This window comes from Synchiropus splendidus, chromosome 1 (genome assembly GCF_027744825.2).
Source record: "Synchiropus splendidus isolate RoL2022-P1 chromosome 1, RoL_Sspl_1.0, whole genome shotgun sequence".
NCBI classification, from domain to species: Eukaryota; Metazoa; Chordata; class Actinopteri; order Syngnathiformes; family Callionymidae; genus Synchiropus; species Synchiropus splendidus.
In genome coordinates, this window is record NC_071334.1 from 34,139,976 (window position 1) to 34,157,974 (window position 17,999).

At 42.4% G+C, this 17,999-nt stretch overlaps 2 protein-coding genes across 7 annotated transcripts in view; one reads left to right on the plus strand and one right to left on the minus strand.

The window, feature by feature from the left end:
- Nucleotides 1–3,448, minus strand: part of patj (PATJ crumbs cell polarity complex component) — a 62,969-nt gene extending 59,521 nt beyond the window's left edge. For 2 of the 5 annotated variants that reach the window (XM_053877925.1, XM_053877684.1), the window contains exons 1-3: nt 3,288–3,447; nt 987–1,042; nt 706–884 (exon numbers count right to left, since the gene is read on the minus strand). In XM_053877925.1, the coding sequence (XP_053733900.1) occupies nt 706–884; nt 987–1,042; nt 3,288–3,301 (249 nt within the window). In that variant the 5' untranslated portion in view covers nt 3,302–3,447. Of the gene's footprint in view, nt 1–705; nt 885–986; nt 1,043–3,031; nt 3,232–3,287 lie in introns of those variants that run through there. The other 3 variants (XM_053877775.1, XM_053877603.1, XM_053877841.1) reach the window with 3 other exon arrangements.
- Nucleotides 3,449–3,897: 449 nt separating this feature from the next.
- tm2d1 (TM2 domain containing 1) lies at nt 3,898–10,736 on the plus strand. Of its 2 annotated transcripts, none has more exons than XM_053878128.1 (7): nt 3,898–4,058; nt 5,392–5,465; nt 5,632–5,740; nt 5,817–5,908; nt 8,306–8,379; nt 9,763–9,878; nt 9,970–10,736. In XM_053878128.1, the coding sequence occupies exons 1-6, from the start codon at nt 3,925–3,927 to the stop codon at nt 9,871–9,873; spliced, it is 594 nt and encodes a 197-aa protein (XP_053734103.1). In that variant the 5' UTR covers nt 3,898–3,924; the 3' UTR covers nt 9,874–9,878; nt 9,970–10,736. The 2 variants fall into 2 exon arrangements, with proteins under 2 accessions (XP_053734103.1, XP_053734031.1); XM_053878056.1 differs by having other exon boundaries at nt 10,585–10,736.
- Nucleotides 10,737–17,999: the final 7,263 nt, after the last annotated feature.

A 17,999-nucleotide genomic window follows, 5' to 3' on the forward strand; every position in this document is an offset into this window, starting at 1 on the left:
ATAAAGAAGGAGAGAAGCTCGGCGTACCCTCCGACAGTTCCCGCCGACACATTCATAGACTCGACTCTGACCTTCGCAGCACTTAGAATATGAAGCCCGGCGTCAGTTATTGCCATTATCTTAATTTGGACCTGCAGATTGTTTATTGTAAATGCTGGTGTCGCAGTGGAATACTGATGCAGAGATTCAATGTCCCACAGCACCCGGCTGACGGGTCACACTGCTGGACAGGACAGGATGTCAACACTTGAGGCGACTACACTGCAGTGGCTCGGTCCGACGCAACTGTTCAGTGGAATTCCATGCATCCATTCAGTATTCCATGAATTGCTATTCTAATATCTACTTTTTATTTAATCTACAATTTATTTTTTTTTCTACAAAAATGCTAAAATAAGTAAAAGTACAAAAAATATTCATTAATATTAAATACTTTAAAAGGCTTACTGAATGTACATAATTTAAGTAAACATTAAATATTATGTTAGACATTTAATATTTACACACAGAATGTCAAGAAACCAAAACGAATCCACGTAACAAAGAAATTGGAAATGTTCGCTAATATGCAGTCCGAAAAAAAATCATCATGATCAAAGATTCACTGTGACTTCATGTCGGCTGCAGATACAGAGACATAGTGCCACACTTTACCCAGGTCTACATTACAAACACAATGTATTGTCCGACACTGGATAATCTCACCTGCTGCCGGAGCTGCTTAACCGAGTGCTGCAGTGTCAGGATGTGGTTCAGCAGAGGACTCTGCAGCATCTCCTTCAGGTTACCCAGAATATCACTGTGTGTCCACTCCTCTCTCTGAACCAGTTTGGCCTGCAAACGCTCCAGAGCCCCCAGGACCTGCTGACGCTCGGCTGAGGATACTGAACAACAAGAGCAACAATACAACCATGAACTCCTCAATAAGATGCGTCACATAGATTAAATAAGTAAATGGAGCTCATCTGTGGGAAAAATATATTTACCTGTGGGGACATTTTCAAACATGGTTAAACTTCCTTCCCTGATGACTTGGTTCAAACTGAAAACAGACAGAATTTCAGTCTGGATCAGAGAAGCGTGTGAGGGTGGTAGGTAACACCCAAACACAGAGCAGATTAGCAGGTGTAGCCTTGCCTAATGGTTGAACAGGAGTGTGTTCCTCTCGCTACAATAACTCCAGAACAGTCAGTGATTAAAAAAAACAGAAAGCAGAACTTTGCAATTATAGAAGAAATGCACACGTAAAAGGATGGTAAGAATCACAGTAACCACACAATGTAGTAGGGTTGAGTTTACTGAGAAGTAGTGAGACAAACAGAGAGCGGTGTTGCAGTGTGATCTATGGTACGAGAAAATGAGTAGGAAGACTGTTTTGTTTTAGTTAGAAGCCTAGTTTGGGAGTGTTATACTATGCTGTGACTGTCGTTAACAGTGCAAACACCATGTAGAGGGCTAACCAGACCACCTAAATAAACATGGACATTGCTCTCACCAACCAGCATAAAACCTGAAAAATAAAATTCCAGGACTGAAAATATGTTGGCATAACATGTTGAATAGTTGAATGTTGAATAGTTGAATGCCGTGGGAACGGCTCGGGATCCCCTGGGAGGAGCTGGAGGAGGTTTGTGTGGAATGGGATGTTTGGGCTTCCCTGCTCCGAATGCTGCCTCCGCGACCCAACCCCGGATAAGTGGTAGAAGAAGGTGAAGGTGAAGGTTTTTTAGGTTTGGCCAAGTTACACGGTAAGTTGAAATGCCAAATCCTCTGACTTCAAAACTTCAGCAATGTTGGATAATGTATACATGCTAAACAGCATGGAAATTACATGTTCCTACTGTAAAAAGAAAAGGGGACAGTGAAAAATGGGCATTCAAAACACAAAGGTCTGAAAAATGTCGGCATCCATGTGTTGAAAAAGCCAGAGGAATGTAGCTATGATGAAGATTTCTAATTTGAAACGGCATGTCGCATGACCAACCTCAATGAATGGCTCTTTGATTTGTTGAAAAAAAAATCTTCATGGTCTGTTCAGATTTCTATTTCAGTACCCCTGACCTAGACTTGTGGGTGTTGTGATTGGTGGATCACAAGAAAGAGGAGGCCTCCATCTGCCGCTAACAAAAATGTAATAGATCAGAAACATGTGTCAGCTGTAACCTTCTTGCAACATACAATCATCACCAACGAACACATCTTTCCTAACTGGGCACCAGTCTTGTTTTATGAAGACAAAAAGCTGAAGATCAGCTCCAGTGAATCACATGCATTCTCTCAGGGGGACTGCTTAGACAACCAAAAACAGAAGAAGAAAAAAAGATGTGTATGCTCGTAAAGTAAGCATAAACAGAGAGAGAATGAACAAGAACAAATCTGAAACATCCATCCTGAAACACCAGTGCCCACTTTCTGCCATTTCACTTCTCCCAATTAAGAACAAGCTCAACAAACTGCGTCTTAGGACCAAAAATGGGCAAGTTTATACTCGTGACTATGAAAAAACAATAAGTTCCTTGAATCAATGTTGGTTTGATTTGAGTCATGCTCGGTCTTTAAGCGAGATTACTACTGCATTTGAACTGGCATTGTACAAGAATCAGCGGAATGACTAGTTGTTTGAATATAACATTCATTACTTCAGTACAGTACTAATAATACACTTCATGTACAGTCAAATCGTTCACTCCAACAACTGTTTCCCCCAACTAATCACATCACCTACTCATCCGTGGTGGACAATGTAACTTATTGGCCACGTACAAAGTATTTAATTAAAAGTTGCATTGATAAGAACAATGATGTCCAGCTGCTATGTCATGTTATGTTATCAGGTGTTAGCTTAGCATTTAGCTTGTTTACTCAGCCCAGCGAGGACCAGGGGAGGGAAAACACGCAAACACGCACTTTATCAGCTCGCACAAGTGGAAAACACGCAAAGGCCCTAAACATGGTGTCGAATAACAGGCGGGGTTTTTTGGGGTTTTTTTTTTATGACCGAAACCAGCAGCAAGCGTCGGGGGCGGCTCACCTGTAAGTACACCTGAGCGACCAGGAAGCGAAACCAGACTACTCAAGGTAGCGTAAAAGACCACAGCAAATAAGACGATAGAGGTATTAAAAAATAATAATAAAAGTCAAGTTCGCAAAGTTGAGGAGTGCCAAACAGGAGCAGGCTTAACTGACAGCAGGTGCACACAAGTTTCAGTTGGGAAGAAGCCTGTTTACACAACATATAAAAAGAAAAAAACAAAACACCAAAGGGGATAAAAGTTGCCCAAACGTACTCGACACTTCTCATCCATTAACAACACCCGAGTGATCGCTAACTGCTGGCTAATCATTAGCACGCTGTATAGGCACAAGTGACAAACTTTTCAAGACTACTTTTCCTTCTCTTTGCGGGTAGATAAACACTCAAGTAGTGTGTCGGTGCGCCCACCGGTTATTGGCGCTAATACTAGTCGTCAGTGAGGTTTATAAACTGATGTGAAACTCACATGAAGTGGATCCAGCTTGACACAAGCGTCGCTTTAATGCAACGTTCAAGTACAACAGGGAGAAACCCAGGAGGCGAAGCGTCCCTTCCGTTTATGAGTAAATCCACACTTTTTAACCTTTTGTGCATCGTGATGACAAACGAGACTTTGGTCATGAAGAATTTAATTCTACTTACTCTTAAATAATAATAGCTGCACAGTCGGAGAGCATTTTGAACCATTATTTATTAAGTCAAATGTTTACTGAAGTAAGAACGCGAAACGTATCAACGCATCAACATATAATTCAGTTTGAACAGATAACCTGATTTGGACACAACAGGACAAAATAAAGCCTTTGTCATGCGTTAATTGAAAAATAAGGACTGCAAGAACACTTTTTTCCGGAACTCACTGAACGCCGCATTCAGTGACCGCAGCAAGCATGGCGGCCTCTCGGAGACTGCTGGTTTGTTTACGTTCCGGTGTTTGGAGTGTGTTGTTTTATTGTGTTTACTCGCAGCTCACAGCCGCCGTGGCCGAAGACGTGGACAGCTGTGAGAACCTGCGACTTGGACAATATCCTTTTGGACGTTTTTATTCATCTACGTCAACTCGTAGGAAGACAACCTTTCTGATGCTAATAGCTAAATGCTACTAGGCGAAACTGCCACTGTGACAATAACGATAATATACGCTCGTGTCCTTAGTTTTAAATTGTGTGTGGGTACTCTATTTTGTGTTCCTCGTATTATTTATTATTACACGCAGATCCCAACTATCGTATAGTATGGAAATAATGGACAGTATATCGACGTACAGTCGAATGTGATTTTGCACAGAACCCTTCACAAACGCTTTCTGTACGCGATGGGTGGGAATGTAATTACTGGTCAAGTAAAATATTGACAAAAGATATGGCGATTTGTATTCATTTTCAATGCAAAATATGATCTACGATCTGAAACAGGCACAGCAACAACAACACTCTGCTCTGTCAATATTAGTTTAAGGGTATAAAAAGAACATTTTTAAGGTTCGTATTCTTCTTCTTCTTCTATTATTATTGTCGACTGACTCATCTGCGGCTAAAATATCACAAAACAATTAGTTATTTTCTATTTCTATTATTGGATTGCTCTTTTACTACTATTACATAAAGTGTGTGACAATAAATACTTACAGAATATGCACTAGTATAAGATACATGATTTCATAACATTGGCTAGAAAACGTGATGAGGAGTTTGAAATGGTAAAAAATAATCTAGATTCCCTTATAAAATAATTTGACTATAAATCAGGTCGAACACAAAAAAAAAAAAAAAATGTAATATACTGGTTTCCTCAGTAAAGCAATGTTTTTTTTTAAGTTCTCTGAATTAAAATTAATTGTTATTACCAATTATATTATTTCATTATTAATAATAATAAATAACACAGATATCATTACATAAGGCAAATGTGTAAGATCTACTCAAAAATATGTGTATATCCAATAAGTCCGCGATGCAATAATTTTAAAGTTTATTATAAATTCCAGTAATTGTATATATTGCATGAGTGATTTTACCTTCCTGGTTGCACTGTTGTCTCAGAGAAGGAAAGACACAACTTAATAACCTCATATGTCTCTGAACTTTAACAAATTCTGGGTAGCTCTCACTCGTAAGGCTGGTGTCAGACAATCTCTATGCAGCCCTCCGCCTTGCCCCTCAACATTCTGAGAATCCGGGTAGCACTTGCACTTTGCAGGAGTGGGCATTTTACAGACTGTGAGTTAAGGGAGGAATTGGAATTCACCATCAAACCAAAGTCAGAGACAGTGCGTTTGCAGTCGAATTGATAAATAAAATAAAACGATGAATCGTGGCAACATGTGTCAACACGTTGGGCTCCATGACTTTGCTCATGTATCGATGTAATGAGCCGAAAATTGACGAGGCCACTCAGGAGCCGGAGAACTGCACAGACTCCACAGCCTGGGGTGAGTGAGATTCCGATGTGCTCAGCAATTTCCAAGACATGGAAGTGACCTTTTGTTGTTGGTGAACAGACGTTTCTGAGATGCTAGAATGATGATTAATGAATGAGCGCTTGTTGTGTTGAGTGGTCTCAGGACTGTCTAACATCATGAATGTGTGTGTCTGCAGTGGAGTGTATGCCTGCTCGCAACATCAGCTGCCGGCTGTCTAATGGGACAGAGTTTATGTTCAGTGGTAAGGAGGTGGGCTTCAACAAAACTATCCCCTGCAGGAACGTGTGAGTGCTTGTGCTAAACACACCCTCCCTAAAGGTTTCACTTTTGATCCCACAAAATACATTTGTGTCTTCACAGGAGCGGGTATTCTTACAAAGTCGCGGTAGCGTTGTCGCTCTTCCTGGGCTGGCTGGGAGCAGATCGATTCTACCTGGGCTACCCCGCTCTCGGTGCGTACACCTGTGCCTCTCAACACCAGACTGCAGCTTGAGTTTTAAAGTACATCCCACTCTTATGTCCGACGCTGTAAGTGAAGAATTTTGAGTTTTTTTGGGGAGGTAAACAAACTCTCGTCATGATGCCGTTCAGACGTCACCTTTGTGAAGAGACAAAGGTTTTGGCTCTCAAGGGGTTTCTAATTAAATCGGGCAACAGCTCAACAGCGTCCGTCTTCTACCGAAATTAAAACTGAAATTGGCAGCGCTTTTGTTTTTGGGGTTGATCAACACACAGCGAGTTGTAAGATGTCATGTTTGATTTTGACAACCAGTATGAGTTATTATCTGCAGCCCCGTTTCATAAAGAGACACCTGCACCCAACAAAAGTGTGCGAGTGTGTAGTGCCAGGGGTTTTTTGGATGGAGCACAGCAGCTCGGAACAACACCTGGCCGGCTTTGGCACAGGTCGCGCCGGACCTGGCCAAGTCGGATGAATTTGTATGTACAAAACAATGTTTTGGAGGCAGGAATTGCGCAAAGTGAAGCGCAGTGACAGCACAGATCCACTCAGCTCCTGACCAACATCCAAAAAACACATTAACGTTTCTGCATCTGCTCCAAATGATTTAATCTTTCGCCAATTTCTCTCCTCCATCAGGTTTTATCAAATTATTTTAATGGGCCCGACAGATGGCAACAGTGGAGTTTATTGTTTTAAATTTCAACATCTGAAATTATATTTGCGAGGTCACTTATTCTCAACTTCCACATGACCTTTAATCCATATTTGCAACTAATCATCCCCTGAAATATTCCACCCCAAATAACACTTCACTGTTGGCATTGTTGTCATTCTCTTCCACCCTGCGGGAGACGAGGGGGGCAGGAGCCAAACCCAGCTGCTTGGTCAAGAGTTGGGGAACCCCTGAACTGGTCGCTAGCCTCACCTCGAGGGTGGTCACATCAAACAGCTGTCTTTCTGTGTTGTGTTCAAATGTTTCATATTCAGATTCATATTTGCTCTCTCTCTCTCAGTTTAGTTAAGTTTTCTGATTTTTTTTTATTCATTGGTCTGACAGCTCAGTTCTGATTGCTTGAACAAAAATATACATTGTGCACACTTTATTTAAAAAAAGATTCCGAAGATATAGGTATGGTAATGTATGCAGTATGTTTTTTGTTTTTTTTTACGTCAAGGAGCTTCGGTTGCGTTTTTGAAATCAATTTCAATGCTTAAAAAAGTTATCCCATTCATCCATCGCTCAAAAAAATGATCAACATTTCCTATTATTAAAACAATCATTATTATTTCCAGCCCAGAAACAAACTCTCACTCATACACTCACATTAATTGACATTTTTGAGTCCCCAATTAACCTCTGTATTTGTTTTGGACTGTGGTAGGAAACCTGCTTACTTACCCGTGCAGCCGCCAGGAGAACATTTCACGACCGAAGTCGCCGTCGTGTGTTTGGTTATTGCTTGCAGGCTAGTTATTGGTAATAGGAAGTAGTCAATGCTCCTCTCGGACAATGTCACCAACTGGAAGAAGGCGCACCAAGGTGCCACAATCATGTGAATAAATTGAAAAGGAGTTTTTTTTTTTTTGTTAACATGAACTGTTATATGTGTCTGATGAGCAAGGCTAAAAATATATCGCTATCATATTGATGTTGAGATATGAACTTTCAAGATGACACTATCACTGGATCAGCAATCTCAATTTCTCCTGCTCGTCCTGCATGCAACGCGATGGCAGTGGCGAACGTGCTTGGTCCGCAGTGTACAGCGTGTGTGCTAGTTTGACCACAACATCTTGTGTGAGTGCCACTATGGTCGATTAGTGAGGTGCAACAGAGCAAGCTGTATGGTATCCTGAAGTAAACTCACCTGGGCAATATGTGTTGCTTTGCGTCAGTTGTCATTATTCCTATGATGGCCAAACCCCCTCTTCATCGTCATCATCCTCATCTGTTCTACTTCCAACACGCAGTTTGCTTCTGTTTACTGGGGAAACACATGTTGAGTCAGAGTTTGCACCTTGGCAGAGCAACTGTGTGGGTGCCATTTTTTGTCCTGACCGAATGGGCATCACCAGATGTGTGCTCCTCATGGGCTGGAAGAAAAACCTGGACGCACGTGGCCATTTCAGGGTTCACTTTGACACCAGTGACTAACATTGGTCCTTGAACATGTGCTGGATTTTCGTTCCACAAACCTATAATCTTCTTTGTTCGGCCCAAGTGTTTGCAGCTGTTGCTGCAGTGAGCTGAACTGCGTGAGACAAAGAGCAGACTAACCAGCAGTCACAGAAATCAGGATAATTGTGTCCATTTTTAGTTGCAGCCGGCTGTTGAGAGATCATGAAGACGCGTGCAAGGACTCAAACTCTCATCTGTGTCTCTCAGGCCTGCTCAAGTTCTGCACCGTCGGCTTCTGTGGAATCGGGACCCTGGTGGACTTCATATTGATCGCCATGCAGGTGAGTTCACACAGTTGATGTGTCACTTACGCTGCAGTCATGTGGGGAATATGATGGACTGTGTCCAAATGGCTCTTCTTTGGAGCCACATGTGGCTGCCACAGCATTTCCTGCCCTTCAACTGTCATGCTCTAGTCACACCTTCATGCCTTCATCCATCCACCTCACTAGTTGTCATCCACGTCTTCATCTCCACCTTTCTTGGTCCAACACCGTCTTCCTTCTGCACATGTCCAAACCATTTGTCTCCACAATTCTCCACATCCCTCTGATGGACTCGTTTCTGATCTCTTACATCTGGTCACAAAACCAAACATCATAGCAGTGACCACTACTGTCCTGTAAAGCTTTCACTCTTGCTGCTGCTCTGCCATTACAGTTGACTCCACCTTGTATACGCTCTCTTCTTCACCACCCATCATCTCCCACTGTTACTGTGGTTGATTGAGCCCAAATACTTGAGCTGCTTGCACTTTGTCATCTTCCCTCTTCCTCCTGCCTCCCTCTCATTCACATAGTTGACTTACATTCCTTTCCTCCCGCAGCTTTTCCTCCTTACGCACAATTCAAATCACTATATCATCAACAAACATCATTGTCCCCGCTGACTCCTCTCTACCCTCCTTTTTTGTCAACAAAACATGCCAGTTGTTTTCTAATGACGTGCCTGGTCTCCTATAAGCTATGGTCTCGGGATAACAGCCACAAGTAGAGCCGGATTGTTCTTGAGGACTTTATTAGACCATCACTCCAGACAGGAGCAACTCACATCAGAAATTATAATCAAAAAAACACTTTTCCTGGCAGTGTAAACACAGCCTGAAGAGTTAACAGCTTAGTGTCTAACATTTAAAGCTACTTGTTGAAACCGCAGGATTAGCGGGACAGAACCTTCCCATTCTCTCATGACACCTGAGATGAAGAGTTGTGTGTTGTCAAACAGAAATCTACTTAGTTTGTGGGAAGGTCCGGCAATGTCGATGAATAAACAACCCGCATGATTATTATTTACTCCCGCCGCGCGCGATGAATGATGCTACTCAAAGTTTCTAATGGACTGTGAGTGCCGCCCAGGCAGACGGATGGAGTGGCTGCACAAAAGGTGATCGCTCCCTCATGTGGAGGTGTTTTACATAATAGAAGCTGGACATCCATCTCCGCAAGGTGTGAAGGGGACCAGCGGGGACAAGAAGCAGATCAATGGATGAGCGAGTGGACTAATGGGCTGGTGAAACCCAGCTGTAGCGCCATGGATCAAGTGGTCAAACGGTTCAGCACATAAGTGATGCTACTTAATTCTGATCCATAACAAGTTTTACTGCAGAAAAAGATACGCACCTCGTCTTTATGCTCCATCGCTTCTGAACAAACTGTCTCCTTCAGATCGTAGGTCCGGCTGATGGATCCAACTACATCGTGGACTACTATGGGGCCCGACTGACCCGACTGTCCATCACTAACCAAACCTACAGGAAGCCGCACCTCTCTCTGTGAACACCGTACGTTTGTTGTTGTCACAGCTGAATCTTGTTCAGAAAAGAAACAGGAGAATGAACGTGTTTGAGATATAAACGTTTCTTGTTACTCCAGTGTGTTATTGGGAAATTATGACGCACTGACACGAGGAGAGACGCAGCTTCAACCACATGTGTACACAACAAGCAACAGCTAATACATTCGTTATGGAAGATTCGTCAACAGAAGCACACAGAAGAGCACAAAGGCAGAAATGTATCTGACAGATTCGATTCTGATGTGATGTTAAACAATCTTTTTTTTTTTTCCTTTGTTTAACTAAAAGTATGCAGTCAACGTACCTAATTTGAAGTTTAAAAAGAGAAAAAGATTTCAAATAGTTTTTGTTAGAAAAAATAAATGAAACCTTTTTGTATAAATAAATACTTTTGAAAAACCGCAAAATGACGAGGCCTCAATTTTGATTGAAAATCCTTTACTTTGTCCAATTAAAATCACTGAATTGTTTAATTTCAAGCACAAGACATTTATAAGATTCTGATCTCTGACAAATGTGAGTGTAGTCAGATTATTATCCTTCATTACTTAAAATAAATTCTTTACTGTGATAAGTCAAGTCATAAGTTCCTTAACTTCCACATCTTTGGTTTCACTCTGACTTTTTAATACATGTGGTAGAAACCTGATCACAAATCAACAATTATATGTTGACTTTTATTTCCCTTCCAGGTCAGGTGATCATTTCTCCACTTCTGGCTGTTCAGTCACTTATGTTTGTGCTGCTCTTGTTTCCATGACAACAATGTTTTACTGTCTCCATGGCATATTTGTTTCTGTATTTTGTATTTATTTAAGACTTTGTTCCAATAAACATTATAAATGTCCCCTGATTATCTTTGTTTTTGTTGTCATGCACGATCATTGAAAAAGAAGCGACAACACAAAGCTACGATGCAAATCACGAGTGAAAATCATGGGCTAAAAATAAGAATAATGAGCTACAACAAAGATCAAAACTGATGTTGACATAAAATGGATGAAACTTTAAAAAATCAATTAAAATCATAAAATGAAACTGAAAATTAAGTTACATAATGGTGACAATACATAAGGAAATCCAGTCATGCTCGAAAACCCATAAAATAAGAATATTTTTTCATAAAGTAAACTCAGGTGAAGACTTCACTGCCAGCAACACTTGTTTTCCACTGGTGAGCTGTTTTACCACCCAGATTCTATGAGTGAAGAGCACAAGATCATAGCAATTCTCATACTTTTGAAGACTGAAGACCTGCAGAAGCTCCCCATTTCCTTGATTCACACATTGCGTCACAGCGAGTTCAGTCCAGCTCGTGAACTTGTAGGGTTAGCGTTTGGTGACCAGCGGCACACGTGGCCACCAGGGGGCGATCAAGATATGATTCTTCATGTGCTTTCTCTAAAAATAAACAAGAACGATGTGTAACGTAATCCTGTGTTCCTGGTGTCTCTGTGGCGCTGCATCTGTGTTAGCACAGAACATTTGAATGACAATCAGCTACCGTGACACTCCGAGGTGTTGAGATAGTAAAACACACACACAAAACACATAAGGCATGAAATTACAGTGGCGCTGGTTGGAACGAAGTGCAGCAGGAAACTTAAACGATAAGGCGGCAGCTTCACGCAAATGTTCTTTGAAATGTCTGTGTGTGTGTGTTTTGGGGGAGGGGGGGTAACTAAATAAAGAAAATAAAATCCTCTCCCTCTATAATCCCTGTGTGTGTGTTCATTTGGACAGTCAGGCCTGGTGTGTCACCAGATAAGTCAGTTCAATGTTCACACTCGGGCTGTCGCTCTGTGTGTGTGTGTGTGTGTGTTCCTATGAATATTCACACGTTGTTATTGATTCATTTTTGGCAGCAGTGAAACGTTGAGCATCACAGCCTCTCTGATACACGTATCCTTTCTCCTGCTGCACTGAAGACCAACAAAGTGCGCACATGTGATATTTTACATTATTTCTTCTTTTTTACTGCGATGCTTGTATGAACACAGTGTGCTTGAGTGAGTTTCCTTCAGGCCCTCCAGTTTCCTCCCACAGTCCAAAAACGTAAGGAGGCTCATCGCTGTCTGCTTGAGTGAGAGTGTGTTAGTGCGAGTGCTTGTTTGTTCTTAAGTGACAGACAGGAGACCTGTGGCTCTTTCCTGGATGAGTTGCTGGGCTACATATATATATGTGTTTATATATGTGTGTATGTATGTATGTAGCTCTAAAAGTAAGCTTGGGATATGAAGACGTGACAATAGTACAACACTGTTGAAGTTCTACATACTGTAGGGGCAGCCATCACTGTTGTGTTGCAGGAGCAGGTCAGAGCGCCGCCTTAGCTCCTCTACACCTAAACATTTGTGACAGCCTAATGCTTGTAATCCTGTCTGTTAACATCTTGATTTTGTTGAATATCGAGAAAAATGCAGAGTGAATCATCTGACTTCTATTTCTACCACACGCACGCTCACACACTCGAGGGAGACTTGTGAAGGAGAGAGATGACAGGAGATAATGAGAGGAGGAGGAGGAGAAGGTTCCTCCTCTGGGGAGACGTGGAGCTGTCAGAGTAAATGTCTCATCTGCAGGGAGATAAAATCATATTTAAAGATCAGACACGTTAAATCTCCACCGGCTCTGTTTGAAGAACCTTGAAGGATGAGAAGAGGAGGAGGAAGAGGAGGAATGACAAGCTCTTCATCAGCAAACTCCTCCTGACACAGTCTGGATTTAATGTTTCACTTGAACAACTTGTTCTACACGCTTCTCCTCCGGTCCTGTCAGTGGAGACGGTGGATCAAAACCTGGAATAACTTTTCTGAGACGCTCAAATATTTGCTGGGTTTTCATTTAAAGGCGCAGTACGTAATGTTTTATGATCAGTGTGGGTCATGTTAGGGTCAACGATGCTCTCTCAGGTTTGGACCTTCTCAGAGTTTGCTTCACGAGTGAATTCCAATGAAAGTCTGAGAGTCTTCAGGTGCCTCGAGATTGAGTTCCTCAGGTCCTTTCAACAGCTTTGTGCGCTACAATGAGGTCTGAGGTGAGACAGCAACAGAGTCCAGCTACCTCTAGGGGGCGCTTGCAACAAATATAGTAATATTTTGAAACCAAAAACATGATCCTGCAACCTGGTTTTCTGGTTGCTAACTGAACATATTCATCACAGGTTTGCTTATATCCAGACAAAGCACTAGTGAGAGTAGCTTCCGTGGACGTTATTATCTTCTTTTCCGACTTCATTAACTGGGACTCGTAGAATTCCACTGTGACGTCATTCCGAGCTCCAACTTCCCACTTCCAACTGGAACTGGAAGGCAGAAATAGATCCTCTAAAACTGCTATCTTCTCAAAACGTGCCTTTTAGCTGCTAGCTCTTAATGGCGGCAAACTTTTATTGGCAGCTTTCCATAAATGGCAGCCGGCGTTTGGTGGCGGCTCATTTTTTCTGACAGAAAACCTGTGATGGCGGCAACATTTATCGAAAGCGGATCAATGTTTTCAGTCTAAAAGTGCCGTCTACTTGTGCACAACTTTTTAATCACTATCGTAGCTACATTCTACAAATGGGTTAGATCACACACACACACACACACACACACACACACACACACACACCTGCTGGAAGCCTGTTCTCATTGGCTGAGCCCGGCGGTAGGTGTGGTATTGATTCGAAACACCAGCAGCAATTATATGACTTCACACTGAGCCCATCACACACACACTAAAGTGAATCTTTGATTTATTCTAATTTGTGTGTGGACGCGTGGAGCTTTAATCCTCTCTTCTAATTGGTCTTCCATTATGGCAGCGGGGGTCTCAGATGGTGGGTGTGTCCCTGGTTCTTTATCAAGGTGTCGCCACGAGCCACTGTGATAAAAGAGTCAGCCGCAGACAAAACTAGTGAGGTGGCATTTTGTCATTTTTGTCACTCCTCCCTAGAGAGGTGCTCACCTGGTAGGGATCCCCAGGACAGGCCCAGATCATACGGGATAGATAGATACTCTAGGTGCTCATCCTCACTCACCAGGGCTGCAGGAGAGACTGGATCGACCGGAACCTTTATAAATGTTTTGGTTTTGTAAGCGTATGAGTTGTGGAAACAGAGATGTTGACAAGCTCCACTGTCATTTTCTGGCCGGCCACATTGTTAACCTGGCTTCCGTTCCTCCTGACTGTAATTTCCTGGCGGCATGGCCTGCAGCTATGTGTCCAGCAGGCGTGTCGTCACCTGGAGCCGATCGTTCCACAGCAGCGGCTCCTCATTAACCCCCGAGATCCAGGGCTCCCTCAGCCCCACAGCTAAACCATCCCTGCTGCACCTGACCGAGTGGACCACTGCCGACGTCTGCTTTATCTCACGGTGCAGGGAATTCCATTCTCAGCCAGCTCCTCATTGAAGCAGGTAAAGAAGCACAGATTAAAAGGATGTTTTCAAATACAATGGTTTCTCAGTTGCGTCACTTTCTTTTGATTTTGAATGACCCCACCAGAGCTGACAGATCTCACTGATCAACACTTCTTCAAGTCACCAAGTTCTTTTTGGGACTACTCACGGGATGAGATGCTTCGCTTGTTTTGGATTGTGGTGGAGAAACTAGTAACAGAGCTTTCCCCGGCCAACGAACCGCTGGAGGAGGATTTTTCAACCTCCATGGTGGCTAAGGCACAGAAGAAGGCCCCGAGACCAGTCGTTGAGTGGCCCAAGATGGCACGGACCAGGGTCTGGGTCGCATCTCGGTGAGGAGTATCCGATCATCAAGAGGTTCCTGCTCGGCGGCAGCTAGATCAGGCCCTTCTGTTAAGAGTCTGATTCTGAGGAGGAGTTTTCAAGTGGTTCTGCAGGGTCTGTGTACTTCCCCTTTGAACCTTTGGAGGCCCACTGGTGGATCTGACTCTTAAAACAGTGTTGCTTCTTAAATCGTAAAAATGGGACTGTGGTTACGTAAGGTAACCACAGATCTAGTTTTACAATTTAAACCAATGTTGTTAATGTCTTAAATAGTAAGCATAAATGTGACATAAATCAAATGGTCCAGAGCAGTGTTGGATTATAACTTGAACTTTTCTCAAAAGAAAAAAATGAAAATGTGAATTATACTCCAGCAACTTCTTATTTTGTTAAATATATTGTATAAATAAAAGTTTCTGCCAAAAATATCTAAAAACGTCACCAGATATGATCAACAGGTGCATTTACTGACATCTTGAGGAGCTCGTAATTCGGAACTTCAACCTGGCAACCAGCTGGTGCTTCCTGCTCATCTTAAATTATTGGTATTTGGGGGTCTTTTCTGTCCTCTGTCCTCTGTCCTTATTTAAGCATTTCTTATTATTTTATTATTTACGTATTTTAGTATGTTTTGACATTGAACACAATTATTATTATACAATGTTGATCTTTTTTTTTTCATTTTCATGTATAATATATATAGTCATGTCCATACTGTAATGATATTTCTGAATGTAATTTCTCTTTTGCAACTATATATTTTGTTTATTTGGTTTTATTGTTTGTAGAATAACAATTATTATTATTTTAAGACTGTTGTTCTTGCTCTTTACATGTAATTGCATGGTTTTCATTAATTAATTTTCTTTATTTTACTTTTCAAGATGTCATTTTAGAAATGTAGTGAATTAAATAATTTTGATTTACTTTCCTGCATCTCAATTTTGAGTGTATTGAAATTAATCAATGAATTAATAGTTCTAAAAAAGAAGCTATCTTTTGGGAATCTTTTTGAAATTTAAACAAACTCGCCCAAAAAAATCTGAAATAAAGGCAGATAATAAATCCTCCCTCTTCCCTGACAGTTTTTCATTTGTCAGAAATATTTAAAAGCACGGGACACTTCCTGGCAGCTTCTGGACCACAAATTGAATGCGGCAAGATGTTGATATTGAGCATGTAATTGTTAATCTGCTGTTGTAACTTCACCCTCAAAAGTGACACCGCGCCAGTCATCATAATGACAGTCTCCTCCTCTGCCTGACCTCCGAGTGACCAACGGTGGGGTGAAACCAGGTCATGATGAGTGAGCATCTATGTGGTTGAATTATTCACGCTGCCATGAGGTCGACTCCCTCAAAGAAACCTGAGAGGCAAAGGTGAAGCAGCACCCGGTCTTATTTCAGTCCAGTTTGTTATGTGTCTGGATACAAAAATAAATCTGCGTCCGATCAGCTGGCCCACGACGCGCTTTGTATGTAGACGTGTCCCGTTAGCTCCATTTACTGACTGTTTTTTCTTCATATTGAGGTGTAAAACCTTTCCTGTCTCCTCACTGGACCGTGGCAGAGTGTCACAGGGGAGGTGCTCGCTCTCCACACCTCCGAGGCTGGAGCACACACTCCAGGGTTTGATGTCCTGTCTATATATATATATATATGTATATATATATATATATATATTTACAAAAATGTGTTCATTAAGATTTTTCTGTTGACAGTGAGAACACTTTCTCAACTGCTAGCACTTATTAGCATCCGTATCAGCAATATCTGTAAAAATAATGAATAACCTGTAAGCTACAGCTTTACACCTTTTTGTGTAATTTAATTGCGTTTCTTTTTGCTGATTCAAAATTTGGAATTTCATCTTGTCTCATCACCAAAAGACAACAACAGGCAGTCAGAGCAGTAGCGTTTTTATTTTACGTCATTGTTGCATAGGAAATGCACATCTTGCTTCCAATTAATTGAGTCTGTGTGACGTCACTAACAGGGTCCGAAGGATGAAGTAGAACAGTCAAACTTGGGACGGAGCCCAACAGAAGCGAGCTCAGACCACAGGATACCTACACGATGAGTCGACAGTGAACACCGGACAATGGAACAGCAGCGTCGTCGTGGCAGAAAATGCCGCTCCGTTCCCATAAAAGAGTTGTAGAGGCACAAGGTTCAAGTCTGAGGGGGGTGATGATGATGATGATGATGATGATGGTGTGTCACTCAGACTGCAGCAGGTCAGACAAAAAAAAAAAAAAAAAAACGGGATCAAGATTGTCATGCTTAGCAACAGTTAGCGTCACCCACTCCACGGCACAGCCTTTTTCTTTTCAACACAATGAAGTATTTACGATGCTAAGTCTTTGCAACCCCCTTCCGGCCGGTTCTTCTGTTACAATCACGGCCCGTACATCTGCGTCACGCTGGGCTTCAGCAAGGTGAACTTTCAAGGAAGATTTTATCCAGTTTGGGCATTTCAGCTAATGAATTGCATGTTTGAGTGAAACTCTGTTTTCATTCAAAGTTAAGTGTGAGTCGTCAGCAGTTAGCAGAGTTTGGTATTGTTAGTATTGCTTGTTAGCTGTTAGCATAAACTGCCAACACCAAGCACTTCAGCTTGATTGAAAACAGAGTATTTTCAACATGAACTGCGCAACAGATAGCATTGATAGCAAAGTCAGTAGTTACTCAAAGAAAAGGCAAAACTCTTGCTTGAAGAGTACAGTATGTCACGCCATTGCAACTCCGTCTTGCGCGAATATATGAACAATAAAGCAAAGAAAACACATCCGTTCAGTCTCTGCTTGTGAAGCGAGAAAAGTAGTTCAAGTGCAAACAAATCTATTTGAATTAACTTCGGCTGAAATAAACTCGTATAACACCACTGCTGTTCTGAGAAAAATCGTTAGCGTGGATGTTCAGCCCAGCGTATTGTCCTTCAAGCGAAAGCGCCAGCTCATCAAGAAACTTTGTGAAGCTCTCCGGCCTGAACCAGATGCAGCAGTCAAAGATTTAGATTCAAAGAGCCGATCGACAGGCCGACGAGTCGAACTCAGAGAGGAGCCACCGGAGGTGAGCGAGACGAGACCATCGACCCCGGCCCGGGAAGAAGGGTGGAGGGATAAGAACAGGGCGGTCTCCCAGGTGCCGGCTACTGCTTTCTAGACCTTTTCCTGTTTGAAGTCCTCGCATGAGGGACTTCAGAGCGGGAGAGTGCTGAGTGCGGCAGAAAAAGGCAATCGATGGAGGAAACCGCCGGGGGAGGAGGATCCACCCCGAGCCACCGTGAGGATTCTCAAACGGAGATTGTCGGATTACTGCGGGAGAAGGCCTGCGGCAGTCATCATGGTGGCACCCCCGTCGGATCAATGACCCCACAGAG

Excerpts from the sequence above, each read along its gene's own strand:
- tm2d1 (XM_053878128.1), top strand. The coding sequence starts at position 3,925 with ATGGCGGCCTCTCGGAGACTGCTGGTTTGTTTACGTTCCGGTGTTTGG. Across the intron at positions 5,466-5,631 it reads CACAGACTCCACAGCCTGGG|TGGAGTGTATGCCTGCTCGC; the intron begins GTGAGTGAGATT and ends GTGTGTCTGCAG. Across the intron at positions 5,909-8,305 it reads CCTGGGCTACCCCGCTCTCG|GCCTGCTCAAGTTCTGCACC; the intron begins GTGCGTACACCT and ends TGTGTCTCTCAG.